Source organism: Pseudomassariella vexata (genome assembly GCF_002105095.1).
Source record: "Pseudomassariella vexata strain CBS 129021 chromosome Unknown BCR38scaffold_16, whole genome shotgun sequence".
NCBI lineage: Eukaryota > Fungi > Ascomycota > Sordariomycetes > Amphisphaeriales > Pseudomassariaceae > Pseudomassariella > Pseudomassariella vexata.
The window spans coordinates 621,245-638,602 of record NW_024467971.1 but is presented as its reverse complement, the minus strand read 5'-3'; the positions used below and the strand labels follow the sequence as shown (position 1 = coordinate 638,602).

The window sequence follows — 17,358 nt, the reverse complement described above, 5'->3', positions numbered from 1 at the left end:
GGTAAGTTTTCTATTGCGTGTTTGTACCGTGCCCCACCTAGGCACGCGCCAACTCTTCGCTACCTGGCTTGAAGGGACCTTCATAGCTGTCTGAATATGATTACGAGAAAACGTTGTAGTAGTGTGAATTTCGGCTTTCGATTTACCACCGTCGAAATATAGGGGTTCGAATTCGTTGGCGATCCGCTTCTGTAAGGTGTTTAGTCCCCATTGTAGTTGCTGAATACGCGATAATTAGGACGCGTTAACAGCAAGTTGGAATCAGAGGTGGAAGTATTTTTTCGTTACCATGAGTAGGCTAGGCAAGAATCAGTATAGCGTTACCTTGACAGTGGTCCACTGGTACTTGTCAAGGGGGCGAAAACTTTGGCCTGATACCGTAGTAGTGGCATGGGCGATGCATGGCACGCCGTTTACCTGCCAATGTTGTCATTAGGTTCGAATTTATGAGGCCCAGACGGTAGCGTGCAGGCTGCACTGTGGCCTCTTGTCGGTTTGAGATAGAGACTCGTGGGCCGAGGCCAACGGAGTCGTTTTGTGCCTTCCGCGCACACCATCGCGCACGTGGCGTTGGAGTTGATCCGGGCAGGTAGGTAGCTACTCGTCGTCACCCAGTAAATGATGTACCCACTCGATCCTGATAGCTGGGACAGATAAGAGACCGGTGGTTGATCAACCACGGCATCCGAAGAACGGAAGCACTCGTCTCATCTCCAGGCCCTCGTCGCTCGGGCGTGTGTGTGTTACTGTTACGTACCGGTAAGGAACAGCGCTTCCGACGAAGTGCCGACAGGTGCAATTCTGTGACCGCGTGAGGCGCCTGGGCGTGCATCTTCGCCACGTGAGGTGAAAAGTTAAGAATGGACTATTTGATTTGATTTGTACTTCCCCAAGACGCAAGCACGTGCGGTTGAACATGGAGGGAGGTGTTACCGAAAACGGAAGTTGGCGGCGAGGAGGGAAAGATACTCCGATGCTCCCGATCGTGGTCCGCATGGAGGCAACCGATCAGCCAAGCCGGCTCGCTGATCGCTATGTTTGGAAGCCTGAGTAGAGCCGCATCAAATCCCGGAGGTGTCGGTTGATGATTGATGCCTGTACCTGCCTACCTATCTGCCAGCCAAGCCAGCCATCGTACGGTGTTTGATAAGAATCTCCAGGGGCCCTTCCCGCCCTTCTAGACGTATTCGTCGCACCTCGCAGTCTGCCGATTGGCAGGGTTAGCTATTTGAAACGGTCTGGTCTTCCTCGGCTAAGTCGAGTCGAAAGGCCGCGTTGTCGTCAGTGCGAATGTAGAGCATCGACTGTGCATCGTGGCTTTCCAGTTCCTCCTGCTGCCTGCCCGCCAGCTGCCAGCCTGAGCGACGGGTCTCGTCTCTTGAGAGCCCTTAGAAATGCTATCCGAGTACGACATCTGGCTTATCTGCCCAGATGGCGATGTAACACTATAGTGTTTCCAGGGTTTTTAAGGGAGAGGTATGATCCAAGACGCAATAGGGAACGCATTACCGTGCCCCCACCACCATCTGGCCTTCGCGATGCGGCGAAACAGTAGTTCGACGCACTTGAGAGGCGCAGGAAATCCGTTCATGCATTGCCATTCCCCAGCGTCGACGCTATCGGCCGATGGCCTCCGGCAGTCGAACCAATGACTATTGCCGGCATCTTTTCCCTGACATTGGGCGAAGTCGCATTCTGGACGTCGAGATTAACAACACCTTTATGGAACGCAACGAGTCAGACGCCTTCGTTATGGTCGACCAAAGGTTGCCAGATTGCGTGCATCCAGCTCCGCAATGAGGGAAATACTACGTAGTACGAGTTAAGCTTCTACTCGACTTGCCCCGCCATAGTAAACCTTGGTGGCGAGTGTCTCGGAAAGAGACCGACTCTCAAGCTCTAATCGACGACTGGTACAACACCTCCGAGGTCCTCCTACGATGCTAGGCCGTATCGGTTAGCCAGGCCAAGGCTTGTTCGTCGGCCATTTATGTTGCTGACGCCGACGGACGACGACGCCCTGAGGCCCACGGCGCGCAGCTCCTATTCTGCCCTACTCGGCCGATAACTAGAGCTGGAGACGAGCGGAAGACAAGGCTGAAATCAGCGATCCCACGTTTAAATTTTAGAACCCCCAGGGCCTTCTGCAGCAAATGCGACCTCGCTCGGGTGCTTCGCCCATTATCGTCTATTCTCGCCTGTTCAAGTGGATCCCGGGTGGCAGTGCGGCTGTCGCGTCCTCCCGTCAAGCTGGGAATCCAATCTGGGAAATGGCGCGCTCATTTCATCCCATCATGCGAAGGGGGCTGCTTGCCTTACGCCTCACAGATACCTTAATCCGACACATCTAATGCGACTGTATAATAGACGGAGGGGCGGCTTAGTAGTTGGCTCCTTTCTTGGCCACTCGCTGTCTTGCTTTCCAACGGCGCGCAACTTTAATTGCTTAATGCTGAGTTCTTGTTTTGAGTCGACACGCCCAAATCCACCATGAGGTCCTTGACAATCCCCACTGCCTTGGTGGCTGTCCTCCATGCCGCAGCAACAACTGCGCTGGTCCCGGTCTATCCGCCGCGAGACGCGGCCAGCGACTGCTACTGCTTACCCGGCGACTCGTGCTGGCCATCGGCTTCGATTTGGGACGGTCTCAACACCACCGTCAGCGGAAGACTCGTGGCCACCGTCCCGGTAGGCTCGCCCTGCCACGACCCGACGTATGACGCAGAGGCTTGTGCGGCCCTCCAAGCGGATTGGACTTCACCTGAGACGCAGTAAGTTCGCGAGTCATACGGCTCCAACCCGGCATATGCGGCTGGCTAACCTTTGGCAGCATCCCGTCCTCGTCCTCGGTGATGCAAGCTTTCTTCGCCAACCAGAGCTGTGATCCCTTTACCGACCGGTCAACTCCTTGCTTGCTGGGCAACTATGTCAGTTATGCTGTCAACGTGACGAGTAACGAGGATGTGATTGCGGCTCTTGCCTTTGCCCAGACGAACAACATTCGGGTTCTCGTCCGTAACACGGGTCACGAGTAAGTTTCACGCCGACCACGCTGCGGTGCTCTCGCTAAGATTCGTCTCCAGCTTCCTCGGTCGTTCTACTGGTGCAGGAGCCCTGGCCATCTGGACTCACCATCTAAAGAGTGTCGAGTTCCTTGACTATTCTGATAGCTACTATTCCGGCTCAGCCGTCAAAGTCGGCGCCGGCGTGGAGGGCTACGAGGCCCTTGAGGCGGCCGCTGCCGAGGGTGTTGTCATTGTCACCGGTGAATGCCCTACCGTCGGCATGGCTGGTGGCTACACCCAAGGTGGTGGCCACTCCGCCCTCACCACGACCTTTGGCATGGCAGCCGATCAGACTCTTGAGTTTGAGGTAGTTACTGCTGCAGGGGACGTAGTCACGGCTTCCAGAACCGAGAACAGTGACCTGTACTGGGCTCTCAGTGGTGGCGGTGGTGGCACGTACGGAGTCGTCACCTCAATGACGGTCCGGACGCACCCCGATGCGACCGTCGGCGGAGCATCCCTCCAGCTCGCGGCCGTCTACACGACGCAGGATAACTTCTTTGAGGCCGTTGCACAGTTCCACGCCCTGCTCCCGGCCATGATCGACCAGGGCGCCATGGTGGTCTACTACGTCAGCAGCGCCGTCCTAGTCGTCAACCCCATCACCATCTACAACAGCACCGGAGACCACATCAAGGACACCGTCCTGGCACCCTTCCTCGCCGTCCTCGGCAACTTGTCCATCCCATACTCGGCCAGCTACACCTCGCTCCCCTACCGCGACCACTACGACACGTACATGGGCCCTCTTCCTTACGGCCACGTCGCGGTGGAGGAATACCAATTCGGCAGCCGCCTGATCCCCCGTGACGTCCTCGAGAACAACAACGACGCGTTCCAAGCCGTCCTGCGCAACCTGACGGAGAACGGCGTGCTTGCCGTCGGCGACGGCCTCAACGCATCGGCCAAGTTCGACGTGTCCAACGCCGTGAACCCGGCGTGGCGCGATGCGGGCGTGCACATGCAGCTCACTACCGCCTGGGACTCCACGGCGCCCTGGGAGGACATGGTTGCCGCGCAGGTGCAGATGACCAATGAGTTCGTGCCGCAGATCGAGGCCGTTACGCCCGGCAGCGGCGCGTACTTTAACGAGGCGGACTTCAACCAGCCTAATTGGCAGGAGACCTTCTTCGGCGACAACTATGACAAGCTGTTGACGATTAAGCAAACGTGGGATCCCAACGGCGTGTTTTATGCGTTGAAGGGGGTGGGTAGTGATGCTTGGACGGTGGCTGCTGATGGGAGAATGTGCCGCGCTTGAGGCATAAAATGGGATAGAGCATAAACACTAATACTACATATAATATAATTGATACCCGAGACCCCAGCTCGCTATGGTGATGGGTTGGAAGTGCGGCATAGGAACCGGTTCAGCGAGATGCAGATGGGCAGTGCGATATGGTCTTTCATGACATTTCGGGATTTCGAGGCCTCCCTTTTCATTGGGCTTTACCGGCTTCCACCTAAATAGCTGGCGCGCAAGCTTTCTACACGCCGTCCACAACTAATAAGGTCGGTCCAGACTACAACACGTACCTAAACCCCACGGCCTTCTCATCATTCCCCACCGCGTGCCCCTCATCCCCCGTCGCTCTCTCCCTAGCCTCCAACCTTCTATTCTCCCTCGCCAAGACCAACCTCGCCAACCCCGCCAACCCCATAACCAACACCGCCGCAGCCGCCGTCCCCACCCCTCCCGCCAAATACCTGGGCCCGTCCGTCGCCGGGTACATGTACGGCCCATATATATTCGCACAGTTCCCAATCATATTCGCGAAACTAACACACACGCTTCGTTTCACCATCGGGCGGGGAAAGCTATTCGCCACCCAGGCCAATATAATCTGGTACGCGGGCACAGCGCCCATGGGCATGAGGAACATGGCGAAGAGCCTAGCCCCTGTGTTGAGCGTGCAGGCAGCTATCACATTCCCGATGACGGAAACCGTCATCAAGCCAATGACATGCAGGCTCCTTTCCCCCGTCCTACCGCTGATATATGTCACGATCAGGGACACGAGGAACGTAACTACCCAGACGGGCGCGGTGATGAGTAGGGTGGGCACGGTGGCGTAGCCGAGGGTTTGGACGATGGTAGGGAAGAAGAACTGGAAGGTTTGAGAGAGGAGGGAGGCGTGCTGGAGGACCGTGAAGAGATAGAGTCTCGGGTCTTTGAGGGCGAGGAGGACGCCGTGTTTGAGGGTTGAGGAGTCGGCGCGGTCGGGTTCGCCGCCTGTGTCGGCTGTGAGACGCCAGGAGGCGTAGAGGCGTTCGTGGGGGGTGAGCCAGGTGGTTGTAGAGGGATAGTTGGGGAGGATGAAGAGGGAGAGGAGGGAGGAGGCTATCGTTAGGGTGCCTGGGGTCGCAGGTTAGTATTGCTGAGACTGAGGGGTTACTACCCTGTTTGAATAGGGGGGCCTACCTTCGATAATGAAAAGCCATCTCCTGTATCACCAGTTAGCCCATTTCATCTGTTCTCCAAGGTAGTATCAAAACCCGGGCGGCAAATGAGAGACAGGACATACCATCCAGCAATCCCCCTAGCACCACTCAAACCTCCCAACACTCCAGCCCCAAGCAGACCCCCAAACGCATTGGCCAACGACGACCCGGCATAGAACCAAGCGATTCGATGGGCCAGCTCCTGACGCGTGTACCAGGAACTCATCAAAAACACGCCCCCCGGGAAAAACGGCGCCTCGGCAAACCCGAGCATAAAGCGGCAGGCGATTAGGCCGCCGAAGGACTGGGTGCCGGCTTGGGCAGCGGAGATAGCACCCCTTTGTTCTTGATTAGCCAGCCTTCACCCAACGAGTTGAAAGCAGTTCCGTTGAAATGTAAGGGAAGGACGCGTGCTAACCATATCATCATAGCGCCCCCGAGATATATCGACGGCCGGACTCGAGTAAGGATCAGATTTGAGGGCAGTTGCATGAGCAAGTATCCGACGAAGAGTATACTGGTCGCGAGGTTGAAGTCCGTCCCCGTCATGCCGAGATCTTTTTCTAGGGTGCCTATTCGAGCTTGGGATAGGTTGCTGCAGTGGCTGGTGTCAGTTGTTTGCACTATACCCCCAGTGCGCTGACGTTAAATGCTCGATTACGAGATGAACATACTTGCGGTCCAGAAAGTTCAACAGGTACATCAGGACAAGCAGCGGAAGCAGATGTCCATCCACCTTCCTGAGTAGTTTCTTGCTCATGGCTTGGTGCCATGCTGAGTCTGCCTCTGCGAATTGTTGATGCAACGCCGCATCGGCATCTTCAATGCCTCCACTCGAGTGCTCAACGCTCTGCAATGCGGGTTTTTCTTCCTCTTTTGTCTCCATGACTGGCGAGTCGGTATCGTTCGAGTGACGCAGCGTACTGCCGGATATGGATATCTTTCACGGTCAGTCGACTTCGAGGCAATGGGCCTTCCAGTAGGTTAGTGAATTGACCAAGAATAATACTTGACCGTGCGATAGCGAGTGCAGTGGTCTTAGTACCTTGTTAACCCACTTTTATACCGTTTTTGAGGAAAACGATATCCTGTGGCCGGTTATAGACCAAGAATATCCGCTTCCAGCTCGGATAAGTACGGACATGACACTGCTATCTGGTAGGGGTAGTCAGTCGTGACCCATGACAGCCGGCCGGCTATGTCCTACTTACTCAGCACTAGGACGACAATGAATTCCGAGAGAAGAGACTGAGTGCCTTAAGGTTGGGTGATGGAGAAGATGGTGACGATCAGGGTGGGGGATGAGGGGTTCACATGGAGAAGAACATTGGAGGAAGAGCATTACCGTGGGGTGTGAACGCGGGGGTGTGGGAAACAGACGTCAGTCTACATTGATATTTACGAGACTAGAGATTATTTAAATACTGGCCAGGTCGTTGTGATGCCACCACGAACTGGACTCTTAAAAGTGGTTGGCTTTCAGACTCTCATCATCTACAATCCTCATCGCACTAACGGCAAGTTCACGCAAAAACCAAGTGGCTTAGTTTGAATACTTCCAATTTCCGAGTCAACAAAAGACGGGTATCTCAAATGCTAAATAGAGTCTAACAACGATTGACGGGTAAGTGTCCACAGCAGCAAGGGCCAATAGACTCACTTTTGGAACTCCTAAGCGCCACGCAAGACAACCACCCAAAACCAACTTGTACTGAACAGTAGCAACAAAAAAAAATCCGTCACGTTTGAATCCCGGCACCATCCCATCGGATTCCCGCGTTCGCCGATGATAAAAACAACTGTCCAATAGTTCTGGCTCTTCCCAGAAAATGCTTCCCCTTTCTCATCTATGCCCCAATAGAGTGCATCCCCATCCTCCCCAACAAACCACTTCCCTTCTTCTTTAACGCATGCGCACTCGCATCCAACCCAACGCTTGGCTTTTTCCTCGTGAACGGGGTCACAGGCGTCAACGGACTAATCTCGGCCTTGACCTCGTCCCTCAGCTCGTCCACATCACTCTGGCTACTCCCACTCGTCATGGACTCGACCGAGCTGCCGCCGCTGCTGCTGTTGTGGTGTTTGTGTCTACCGGCGGGAGTGCCACCGGCACTAGAAAGAACTCGACCTGCAGACAAAGGTGGAGGAGCCAGCAAAGCTGAAGTCGTTTTCCGAGTGGGTGCCGAAGAAGGAGCGGGGTGAGGACAGGACACCGAGTGCGGAGTAGGGATGACCGTCAACCTCCTGATGTTCTTTCCCCACGAAGTAGACCGGCGCTGGACGCTGGCCAAGCGCGTCGAAAGGTGAGGGTGTTGCGACGATGACGACGAGGACGAGACGCCCTGCTGTTGGGCGATTATCATCTCGAACTGCTTCATCATGGTCGGATGTTCGAGGATGTCCTCCAAGGTGAAAGTGGCCTGTTCAAGCCCAGGGACGTCAAGACGGGACATATTCTCGTTGTAGAAACGGGCCAGTTCGGCGGCGGGGATAAGAGATCCCCAAATGTCGTAGAAGGGCACGCTCCGTACATCGGAGACGTGCAGGCTGCTTGTGCTGAGGATGGCATCCCAGCCCGAGGAGATGACGGCGTGGATGGCGCTCGCATGGTCTGGAGTCACTGACTGAACGGGTGTCTCGAGTTTCTTGTCCTGGTTGTAGCTTGGGAGCGGGATGCGCGAGATGGCGCGATCGTCGTTTAGACCCTTGAGCATGAGCGGCTCCATGATGAAGGCCGATGTGAGAAGCGTGATGGTGGAGCACAGCATCTTGAGCACCTCGTCGGCAAAAATGGGGTGCATGCGCTTCTCGGAGAAGGTAAGGCTGATGTCGACATGGGCGGCGCCAGCAGTGACGGAACGTACAAACATGTCCGAGTTCTGATGGTTCGACTCTATATAGTTGAGCTTGCACGTCGCACCACCGAGGAGGAAGTGGCCGAGGTTAATACGTTCAGCAGAGTTCTGGTGCTGGACGACGGTGCTGAAGTTCGTCCACGACGGCCAACTGGTGCACTTGGAAATAATATCGGAAAACTCCATGTTCTCGTGCGGAACGCTGGCCACATGCTGGCTCTGCACGCAACGGAAGTACTCGTAGGGTGTGATCGGCACATCGGGAAGTCGGGTGCGCACCGGGATGATGTTGCCAGTAGGCCCAACAACGTCAGCCACAGCGTGCCCACCTGGAAGACTCAGATGCTTGCCCTCGACCAACTGACCGAAGACGACGTCATCTGAACCTGAGAGGTTAGAGAGCACAACCGACCAGGCACCCTTGAGAATGGTCTCAAACGGAATGCCTAGATGCTGAATGGAGCCCGTGGGAATCTGCCGGTGGATCGTCTTGGAATCGGAGCTGGCCACCAGTGGAGTGGGCTGCGAAACCACCTGCGTCATCCGAGCCTCCTCAAGGAGAGTGCGCCAGTAGTCGATAGCACCATTGTGCGAAGCATGTTGCGCAGCTCGCACCACGTCGCAGAAGCCTGGACGTTGAGTCACCATGTCTCCGTGGTCGCAGCATCTGGACAGGTCATTCATGATGGCTGGCAGGGAAGCCTCATTATACTGCGCTCGAGACAGTCGCATTACCAAAATAGAGCTCTTGCCAGCATCCAAGTAGAAGAATTTAGTCACTGGTTGGCGGAAATTGATTGGCGCCGACTGGTCTCTCTTGATGATTTTCGTGGCCAGGTTACTCAGGCGCCAGCTGGGGCATTGATAGCGCTGGAACTCGGGTTTGTAGGAGCGGAGTACCGTCTGGAACAACTGTTGGTTGTGTGTAATAAAAGCGGTGCGTAGCATGGGATGTGCCTTGGTAAGCTGAAACGCGGCGTTCTCAAGCTTGTCCCAGCCGAACGGACCGGTCATGTTGATCACCAAGTAGCTGATGTCGCCCTTGGTCCTGAGCATGCCCGACTCAATGAATGCAGTTTGGAGAGAAGAGGCTTCGGCGAAGTCCTCGATTTCTTCTCGTTCAAGGCCGACCTGTGGCAGAACGGCATTTCCGACAAAGACGTTGGAGGGGCTTCGCTGCTTCCGCATGTTCGATTCGACCTCCGGGACGGGCACATCTGCAACGCTAATCACTTTGCACAGCTCAGTCAAGGAAAAGTTGCGAAGAACATCAATAATGGACACATCCAAATCCTGCTGCCGGCAAGTGATGACGAGGTCGTGAGCGAGGTCACTGTCGCCCCCGAGACCAACAAAGCCGTCATTGGAAGTGATGGAAGACTCCTGAACATCGAGTACTCTAGCCCAAATGGCCCGTACACGCTGCTCCAATTTGGTCAGGGGAAGCGGGTTGAGGCTGGCGGCTTGCACTTCGTGAGGGTTGGGTACACTAGACAACCCGAGGAGCTGGGATTTTGAAAGACCCATGATCATCTTCTGCAAAGCGCGGCGATCAACCTTCAGCGAAGGTGTCAATGGCATCTGCTTGACCGGGATGAAGGTCGAAGGGATCAAGTGGTTTGGCACGACGTCCCGCAAAGCCATCTCTGCCATCTTTTTGGCAAGAAACAATCGTTCCTTGGTGACGGCACTCAAGTGGTTCAGGTCGGGCTCACCAGGGTAAAGACTGTCGCCAAGCTCAACGAAGGCAACCAGTATGGAAGTCGAGTCGCTGTCTTGATATTTGAAAGCAATTGTGTCAACCACCACATCCACACCTCGACCGAGACATCTCCGAAGTCGTGGCTCGACCTTGGCGGTGATTTCCGTATTTTCACCTCGGCTAGAAACCAGCTCGATTTGACCATCTTCTGTATAACGGACAAAGTGACCAGTCTTCAGAAGTCTGCCTGGTTTCACGTCTCCCAGATTCGCGCGGGATGTCCTTCTAGTAAAATACGTCTTGTTTTCGCCGCCCGTGAGGTCGTAGCCATTTGCCAGGGTAGGACCGCCGATGACCAGTTCTCCGACGGCACCGACCGGCATTAGTCGATTGCAGTCATCGGGATTGACAATCCAGTAGTTCCCGCAGAATGGCTTGCCAATGCACCTCACCGCCGCCGAGGCTGTGACCTCGGAGGCAGACAACCCCAGTGGGCACGCCTCGGCAGAGCCATAGGCGAGCAAAATCTTGGCTTTGCCCACCCATGGTCCGTAGGTATCGGCTTCCAGTTGGCGTGTCCTGAAGCAGACGATGGACAGGTTAGGCAGGTTCTCCGGCTGTAGCTTGCGAGACAGGGTCGGAGTCAAGTAGGTCCAGTTCACATTCATGCGCTGAGCAGCGGGAGTGAAGCCCTCCACCCGCTCTACGGCCGAGGGCACACAAACACATCCGCCGTTGACCAAGGTTGTAAATATCTCGGTCAGGGCAATGTCAACGCTGTAGGATGATAACTGCATGACACGACTCGACGGGTTGATGCGGAGTGCGGAAGCTTGGCCGATACATGCGGTGGCGAGAGCACCGTGGCTGTAGGCGATGCCTTTGTGGTTCATCGCAGACGCCGTATTAAACAAAATGCACGCCGCGTCGTAAGAACTGGTTGGGTGGGGGTCAAGTATCACCGTGGGAAGGGCAGTTATAGACGAGAGTGTTTCCTCGTCGAGGTAGATAACTTGGTTGTCTCGACCCGGCAAATGCTCTCGGACACTTTCTGAGGCCAAGACGGTCTGGGCCCCGACATTCTTGATAATCCATGAAAACATGGACGTGAGTGCTACGTCGACGGGGATGAGAATGGCACCAATACTATGGCAGTCAGCAAGGCAAAGGCCACGACATCAAATGGCAGGTAGCTTACTTCAAGACAGCCAACATAGCCACCACCGCCCATCGACTCTTGTCGACAATGACCGGCACGGGTGTTCCGGGTTGCACGCCCCAAGCCACAAGATAGCTCGCCATTTTGATAGACAACTCATCTAGCTCCCCATAGGTGAAGTCGCCGTCCCAGGCGCAGACGGCTTGGATACCGGGATAGTCGCAGGCTCGCAGACCAATCAGACGGTGTACGTTTTCGTTGGTGGTATCCATCTTGGGCTCGCTGTTCCACGCAACGATCTGCCGGTGGTCGTGGTCGTTGAACAGGTCAACCTCTCGGACCGTGCCGCCGGGGTTGTCAAGGACCGTCCGAACGGCTCTCTCGAAGGCATGGGCAACGTTCTCCGCCTGGACCGGCGTGACAATGCGGTGTCCGATGTCCAAAGCCAGATTGCCACGCCTGAAGTTGACGTCGACGTTGAAATCATACTCCGAAGCCTGCATCAATTTGACGTGTCGGAACTTCATGCTAGCCGGAGAGGTCTCATCAATATTCTCATAGCCGAAAGACAGGCAGGAATTGAAGAGGCGATCGCCCTTTCTTTTCAGAACGTGCTCGATGCTACTCACTGGCACGTGTTGATGGTGTAGGGCCTCGCGGTGGTTCTCCTCGGCGTCCATGAGCATCTGAGCGATGGACTGGGACGAGTGAACCGCAAGGTGGCCGATCAAGACGGTGGAAAAACATCCCACAGCATCGGAGAGGCCCTCCACCGGAAGATCTCTGCCGGAGGTGCGGTACCCGAAACAAACTGAATCGGAGCCAACATAAAATCGTAGGACGAGACCCCAAGCCACGCTCAACACTGCAGTCACGTCGACTTGATATTGCTGCGAGAACTGATCAACGGATCGGCAGGAAAGACCCAATTCGACGGACGTGGTCTCGAACTCCCTACCATCGACTTGCTGTTCCTGCGAGAGCAGGTTTGGGAAGTGGCACGGCTGGACGCCGGCCAGGCGCTCCCGCCAGAACTCGATGCTGCAAGGTGTCGTTTTCAAACACTTGAGGTATTCCAGGTACGAGATTCCCGATGTTCCTAACGTCGTGCGGTTGAAGTAGGCTTGGTTCAGCTCAGTGAATAGGATGGCAAGACTGGAACCGTCGCAGAGGGCCTGGCTCATTTCCAACTTGAGGAATGTTTTGCCTGGTGCTTGGCATACGACCAACCTGTGTGCAGGGCTGCGCTTGGTTGAGGTCAAAGGAGGGAGCTTCTCCAGGTCGTATAGAGCGTTGTCGCGAGTTCGGCTCTCGATGAAGAGCATATTTGGAGAATGGTGTCGCAGAATAAGCTGATCAAACAAACCGTTCTTGGAACTGCTTTCAACGAACAGTGTTCTGAGGACCGGGTGCTTGGTAGTAACCTGCTGCCACGCGGCGCATAACTGCTTAATGTCAATATAGTTGCCGAGGCTGCTAAGCGCGTAGATGGTCTGGACACCAGAACTACCAGGAATCAAAGACTCATTGATCAAAATGTGTTGCTGATTCGCAGTGGCCGGGTACACAGTTTCGATGTTGGTGGCATCGATGCCGAGGGTTGGTAGGATTTCCCGGTTCAATTTGGAGAGGCCGTCGTAGGTCATATCCATGAGGGGGATGTCCGACATAGAAAGCTCGGGATGCTGAGAACGCAAGTGCTTGATTCCGTCTTGAAGAAAAACCTCGTAGGTGTGGATCCAAGCATCAATGAGGTCATGGTGTCTTGATAGCCTGTGGTAAACAAACCTGAACTTGGCTTCGCCGTGATCAATCGCAGCTGATACCTCAAAAAGTGCAATGCGACCCACGTTGGGTCCAATATCCGATGTGGGAGAAGCCAGAGACCGGCTGTTGGGAACGGGAATCTGCTCCAAGAGGCTCTCTTGACGGTCATGGCTTTGCGTGGGCCCTACATATGTGAAGATGATCTCCAGGGGCGATTGCGAAGAAGTGAAAGAATCGGCAGATTCAGCGTCCATCAAGTTCGAGGCGAAGTACGAGACACCTCTGTCCGCCACCGTGCGTCGCGCATCCTTGACGTTACGAAGGACTTTAAACAAGTCGTCAGAGGGGGATATGTCCACCGCCAGAGGACACAGAGAAGTGAACCATCCGACCGTCTCCGAGATATCCACCTCTGCGTCCCAAACAGTCCTTTCGTGTTCTTGATTCCAAATGGCAGGCGTCGGTCGATCCCGGAAAGTTTGACTGAAGGAGAGAAGTAACGCTGCGAGGAATATGTCCGAAGAGTCTGTACGAAGCGTCTCGTTGCTCCTGGAAAGAAGCGAGGTTATGTCGGTGCCGAGCGTAAAACCAGCTGTAACGGTGTTGGCGTAGTTGTTGGTCTGCTGATTCACGCCCCAATAGCCACAGTCGGCTCCATTGATCTGGAAGGGAAACTGTATCGGAGAGTTCGTGTTGTTGACCCTGCGTCGTTGGTGTGCAGTCCATTCACGGAAAGACACGGCTCGACCCGATGCCAAACTGCCTTCGAGGAGAAGCTGGTCCAGATCGTCCACGATCACACTCCAAGACTTGAAATCTACCACGAGATGGTGAGCGACGAGGTAAAGCAACTGGTGACCATCGTTGGTGTGAAAATGATGGGCCGCAAACACGGGACCGTTCTCGATGTCGATGCTCGCTTGCGCCTGCTTGATGACTGCTTCCACTGAGGCGTCGGTTCGGACTGAGTGATGACCAAAGTGGTATGACGAAGAAACCTCGGACAGGGTATACTGTGACCACGAGCCTCTGCTGGGCCTAAACCGCGCCCTAAGCATGGCGTGATGCCCGACAACCGTTTCAATAGCCGCGCGGATATCTTCCATGCCGATCGACTTCTTGAAGCGCAGCAGCATGCTTTGATTGAAACGGCACGATCCATCCCGCGAGGCCCTTTGACTTATCCTGCTACCCATCGGGGTGTGAAAGTAGAAGCGCTGCATCGGGGTGAGTTCGAACTCCTCGGTCGTGCTGTCGATGGAGTTCCGGGCCAGCACTTCGCTCGAAATGGCAAGAGAGGCCAGTTGCGTCAATGACATGGCCTGAAGAACATCTTCCGCCTTGAGTGAAATGCCTTGCGACTTGCACCTCACTACCACTTGCATTGCCGCCGTCGAGTTACCCCCGAGTTCCGCGAAAGGCAAATTCATGGCGATTGTTTGGGGTTGGACGTTCAAAACCTTGCCCACGACCTTCTGCAGTCGTTCCTCGACATCGGTCATGGGTGTGGCCAGAATCTCTTGGGAGTCGATGGACATGATTTGCTGACACATGGCTTCGTTCGCGTTTTGTATCCATGTTTGAAGCTTCCTGCGGTCGATCTTCCCAGCGTCGTCGAGTGGTATCCGTTCCAACACAATCCAAACTTTAGGGACTATGGTGGGTGCGACTTTGGCCTCCACGGCTTTTCGAATCGTCGGCAGCCTGCTGGTGTAATAGGCACTCAGGGGCTTTATTTCACACTTGCTCGGTCCCTCGATAACGCAGCTGGACAAAGTGATGAAGGCCACGGACTGGCCCTCAAACAGGCCAGCCTTTGGCTTTAATACGACAGCCTTGGATACATCGCCGTTCAAGGATAGCACTTGTTCGACCTGATTGTGATGCCGCTTCGACGACTTTGGCTGTAGTTGTGGCTGGCCTCGCGCTCCCGGCGGAGACTTGGACCCTGCGGAAAGCTGAGCTTGTGGTGAAGAAATCGACATGGCCGTGTTGAACTTGCTGACGGGCGAGGTGAGCTGGAGCGGGCTCACTATCAAAGGCGGTACTGAGTGGCTGCTGGTTGGTTGTGAGGGGTTCGGGCTTAACGGAATAGCGCGAGTCTCCAACTCGGCTATCGTCTTGCAAGTAAGTATGTCTCGAGTCCTGATGAACAGACCTTTCTGCCTGCAGTCGTTGCGTACAGCTTTCGCCGCTTGCGCATTTCCTCCCAAATCCGAGAAGGACGCGTCGCGGGCGATGGTGTGGACGTCCAGACCAAGTACATCCGCTAATGCAGACCTCAAGATTTGCTCCGTCGTGCGGTCCGTGGGAGGAAAACCCCAAATACTGTCGACCGGTGAAAGGTAGACGGAGCTCGTCCTACGGACCTGTTGGTGGTTGATCTGGGGACTGGCTTGACTGTACATCGACTCGGGCAGTTCGCTCGGGGATATACCGAGGGCATCGGCCACCTCTGCCACTGCCGCCGCTGCAGATCTTCTCAGTAGTTCCTTTTGAGTAATTCTTGCCCCCGATGCTGAAAAACTGGTGGTAATGCGCGGTAGAGGGTTTCGCCTCACGTCGATCTTCGGCATGGACGGCGCCGTCTGCTTTTCCGGTTCTTCGTTGAACATGTCCAGCGAGGTGTCAATAGGCGCGAGAGATAGGAAGTTCGCCATGGTCCTAACGCGAAATAAAATTAGGTGAGAATCTAGTGTCCTTAAAACATGAGGATGGTGAGATGGCTGCGGGGGGTCAGCAACGATGGGACGAATTAGTATCTTGGCTTGTTGCATCTCACTGAAGAGAGCAAACGAGACGCCACCGATTGAAATGCAATTCGAAGGCCTCGAAAATAACTGTTCGCCAGAGAGCTTCAAGTCGTCAACCGACTGCGGAGTCACAGGCGGGGAAAGAGTTGGGAGAGAAAGGAAGAGGAATAGAATGACCAGGGGAAAGGAGGGAATCATGAATATGAATGAGGCTTGTCTGCAGGCCGATCCGTACACAGGTCATTCATGCCACGGCAACTAATAACAGACGGGACCCTGGTGGGCCGGGTCTTGTCTCTGGGTCCATGGTTCCTGGGCGCAGCACGCACACCGGATGTCGATGCAGCCTGACTAAGAAGACGCAAATGCGGGTACAGCCAATGGTAGCAACCAGGGCACCTCTCTGAAACATAACGAGCCAGTCAGCAAAGAAAGCCTAATGAGGTTGGAGAGATTGTCGCTGGAGGATCCAGGGTGGTGCGAATGACTTTGCGAGTCAGCTTGGCGACCCGTCCTGATAAGTCGAGCTGTACTCAAGGATACGTGTTGCTCTCGCGGTTGTGGAGTGGACAGCGAAGGCCCAACATACGCGGCAGCCCATCAGGTCGACAGGGGGGTGTTTGGGGGGGAGGGGGGTCAACAGTTGCCTCCTTAGGAAACACTGAACTTGAACTGAAATGGAATTCATTGTTTGCTACCCATAATCGCGCATAAGCCGATGGGGGCTGGCTGCGGCCATAAGCAGCCTCACTGGTGGGTGTCCTGGGTGCTTCTCGGGTGTAAGTCCGTGTGCTTTTCCAAACTAAAATAGGAATGTGTAGGAATGCCACTAAACTCGGTGTGGGCTAGATTCGCGGGCGGCGGTGGCGCTGCGGAAGCCGCAGTGGGGGACTCCCCACATACAGTCAATACCTTCATTTCATAGCAAGAACGGGAAGCCCAGACATATTCGCTTGTCCATCCAATGTCGTTATTTGCATGTCATCGCGCTTGTCAGTCTGCGCTTTTTGCAAACGCCTGAGCATGTGTGACCTCGCACCCTCGCTTGCACATGCCGTTCCGACCACCGACACCGATCGCCAACACCGATCGCCAACACCGATCACCGACCACTCCACCATTATCCATGGTCAACACGACGTCCAAAGAGAGCAAATAAACTGCAGTCTGGCCGACGGATCGACTGCACGTTGAGTATCGACGACTCTGCTGGCTGCAACATCTCCGTCATATACCAGGGATACAACTATCAGTTTGGTTGCGCCAAGCTCTGAAGGATTCTCCCACAGCTATCGCGTCTATCGCCGATCTTCATTCACAGCGGCGCGGGCAGTATTGTCAAGGACAGGTGTTTGTGTAACCCGACGTCATTCCAAAGCCCCCAGCACATTCATTTCCAATAGTCACTTGAACCCTCCCGTCTACTCGATGTTGCACATGACAAGAGGTGCGCTTTGACATGGGAGACCTTGCTATTCACTACTGCTAGAGCCAGAAAGCCCAGCCAGCATTTCAAATAGCCAGGTCTGGAGAAGTCGTTACAATGTCCTCACTATCTTCGGCTACCATCTCGGAAGCTCGATACCCAGTTGTGCACGGCACTGAAGCTCGAAGG

General features: G+C 55.0%; 3 protein-coding genes across 3 annotated transcripts; 1 reads left to right on the top strand and 2 right to left on the bottom strand.

The window, feature by feature from the left end:
- Nucleotides 1–2,153: 2,153 nt before the first annotated feature.
- On the top strand, nt 2,154–4,403 carry BCR38DRAFT_74374 (FAD/FMN-containing dehydrogenase). Its single transcript, XM_040865602.1, has 3 exons — nt 2,154–2,771; nt 2,831–3,031; nt 3,084–4,403. Exons 1-3 carry the CDS (start codon nt 2,491–2,493, stop codon nt 4,324–4,326), a joined length of 1,725 nt encoding a protein of 574 aa, XP_040711465.1. The 5' UTR covers nt 2,154–2,490; the 3' UTR covers nt 4,327–4,403.
- A 3-nt stretch (nt 4,404–4,406) lies between these two features.
- BCR38DRAFT_500432 (putative MFS transporter) lies at nt 4,407–6,393 on the bottom strand (the record flags this gene model as incomplete). The annotated part of the gene is made up of 5 exons (XM_040864815.1): nt 4,407–5,421; nt 5,488–5,510; nt 5,591–5,845; nt 5,926–6,102; nt 6,182–6,393. 5 exons carry the CDS (start codon nt 6,391–6,393, stop codon nt 4,589–4,591), a joined length of 1,500 nt encoding a protein of 499 aa, XP_040711464.1. The 3' UTR covers nt 4,407–4,588.
- Nucleotides 6,394–7,354: 961 nt separating this feature from the next.
- BCR38DRAFT_352744 (non-ribosomal peptide synthetase) lies at nt 7,355–15,398 on the bottom strand (the record flags this gene model as incomplete). The annotated part of the gene is made up of 3 exons (XM_040856727.1): nt 7,355–7,562; nt 7,842–11,210; nt 11,263–15,398. The coding sequence occupies 3 exons, from the start codon at nt 15,396–15,398 to the stop codon at nt 7,355–7,357; spliced, it is 7,713 nt and encodes a 2,570-aa protein (XP_040711463.1).
- Between the last annotated feature and the right edge of the window lie 1,960 nt (nt 15,399–17,358).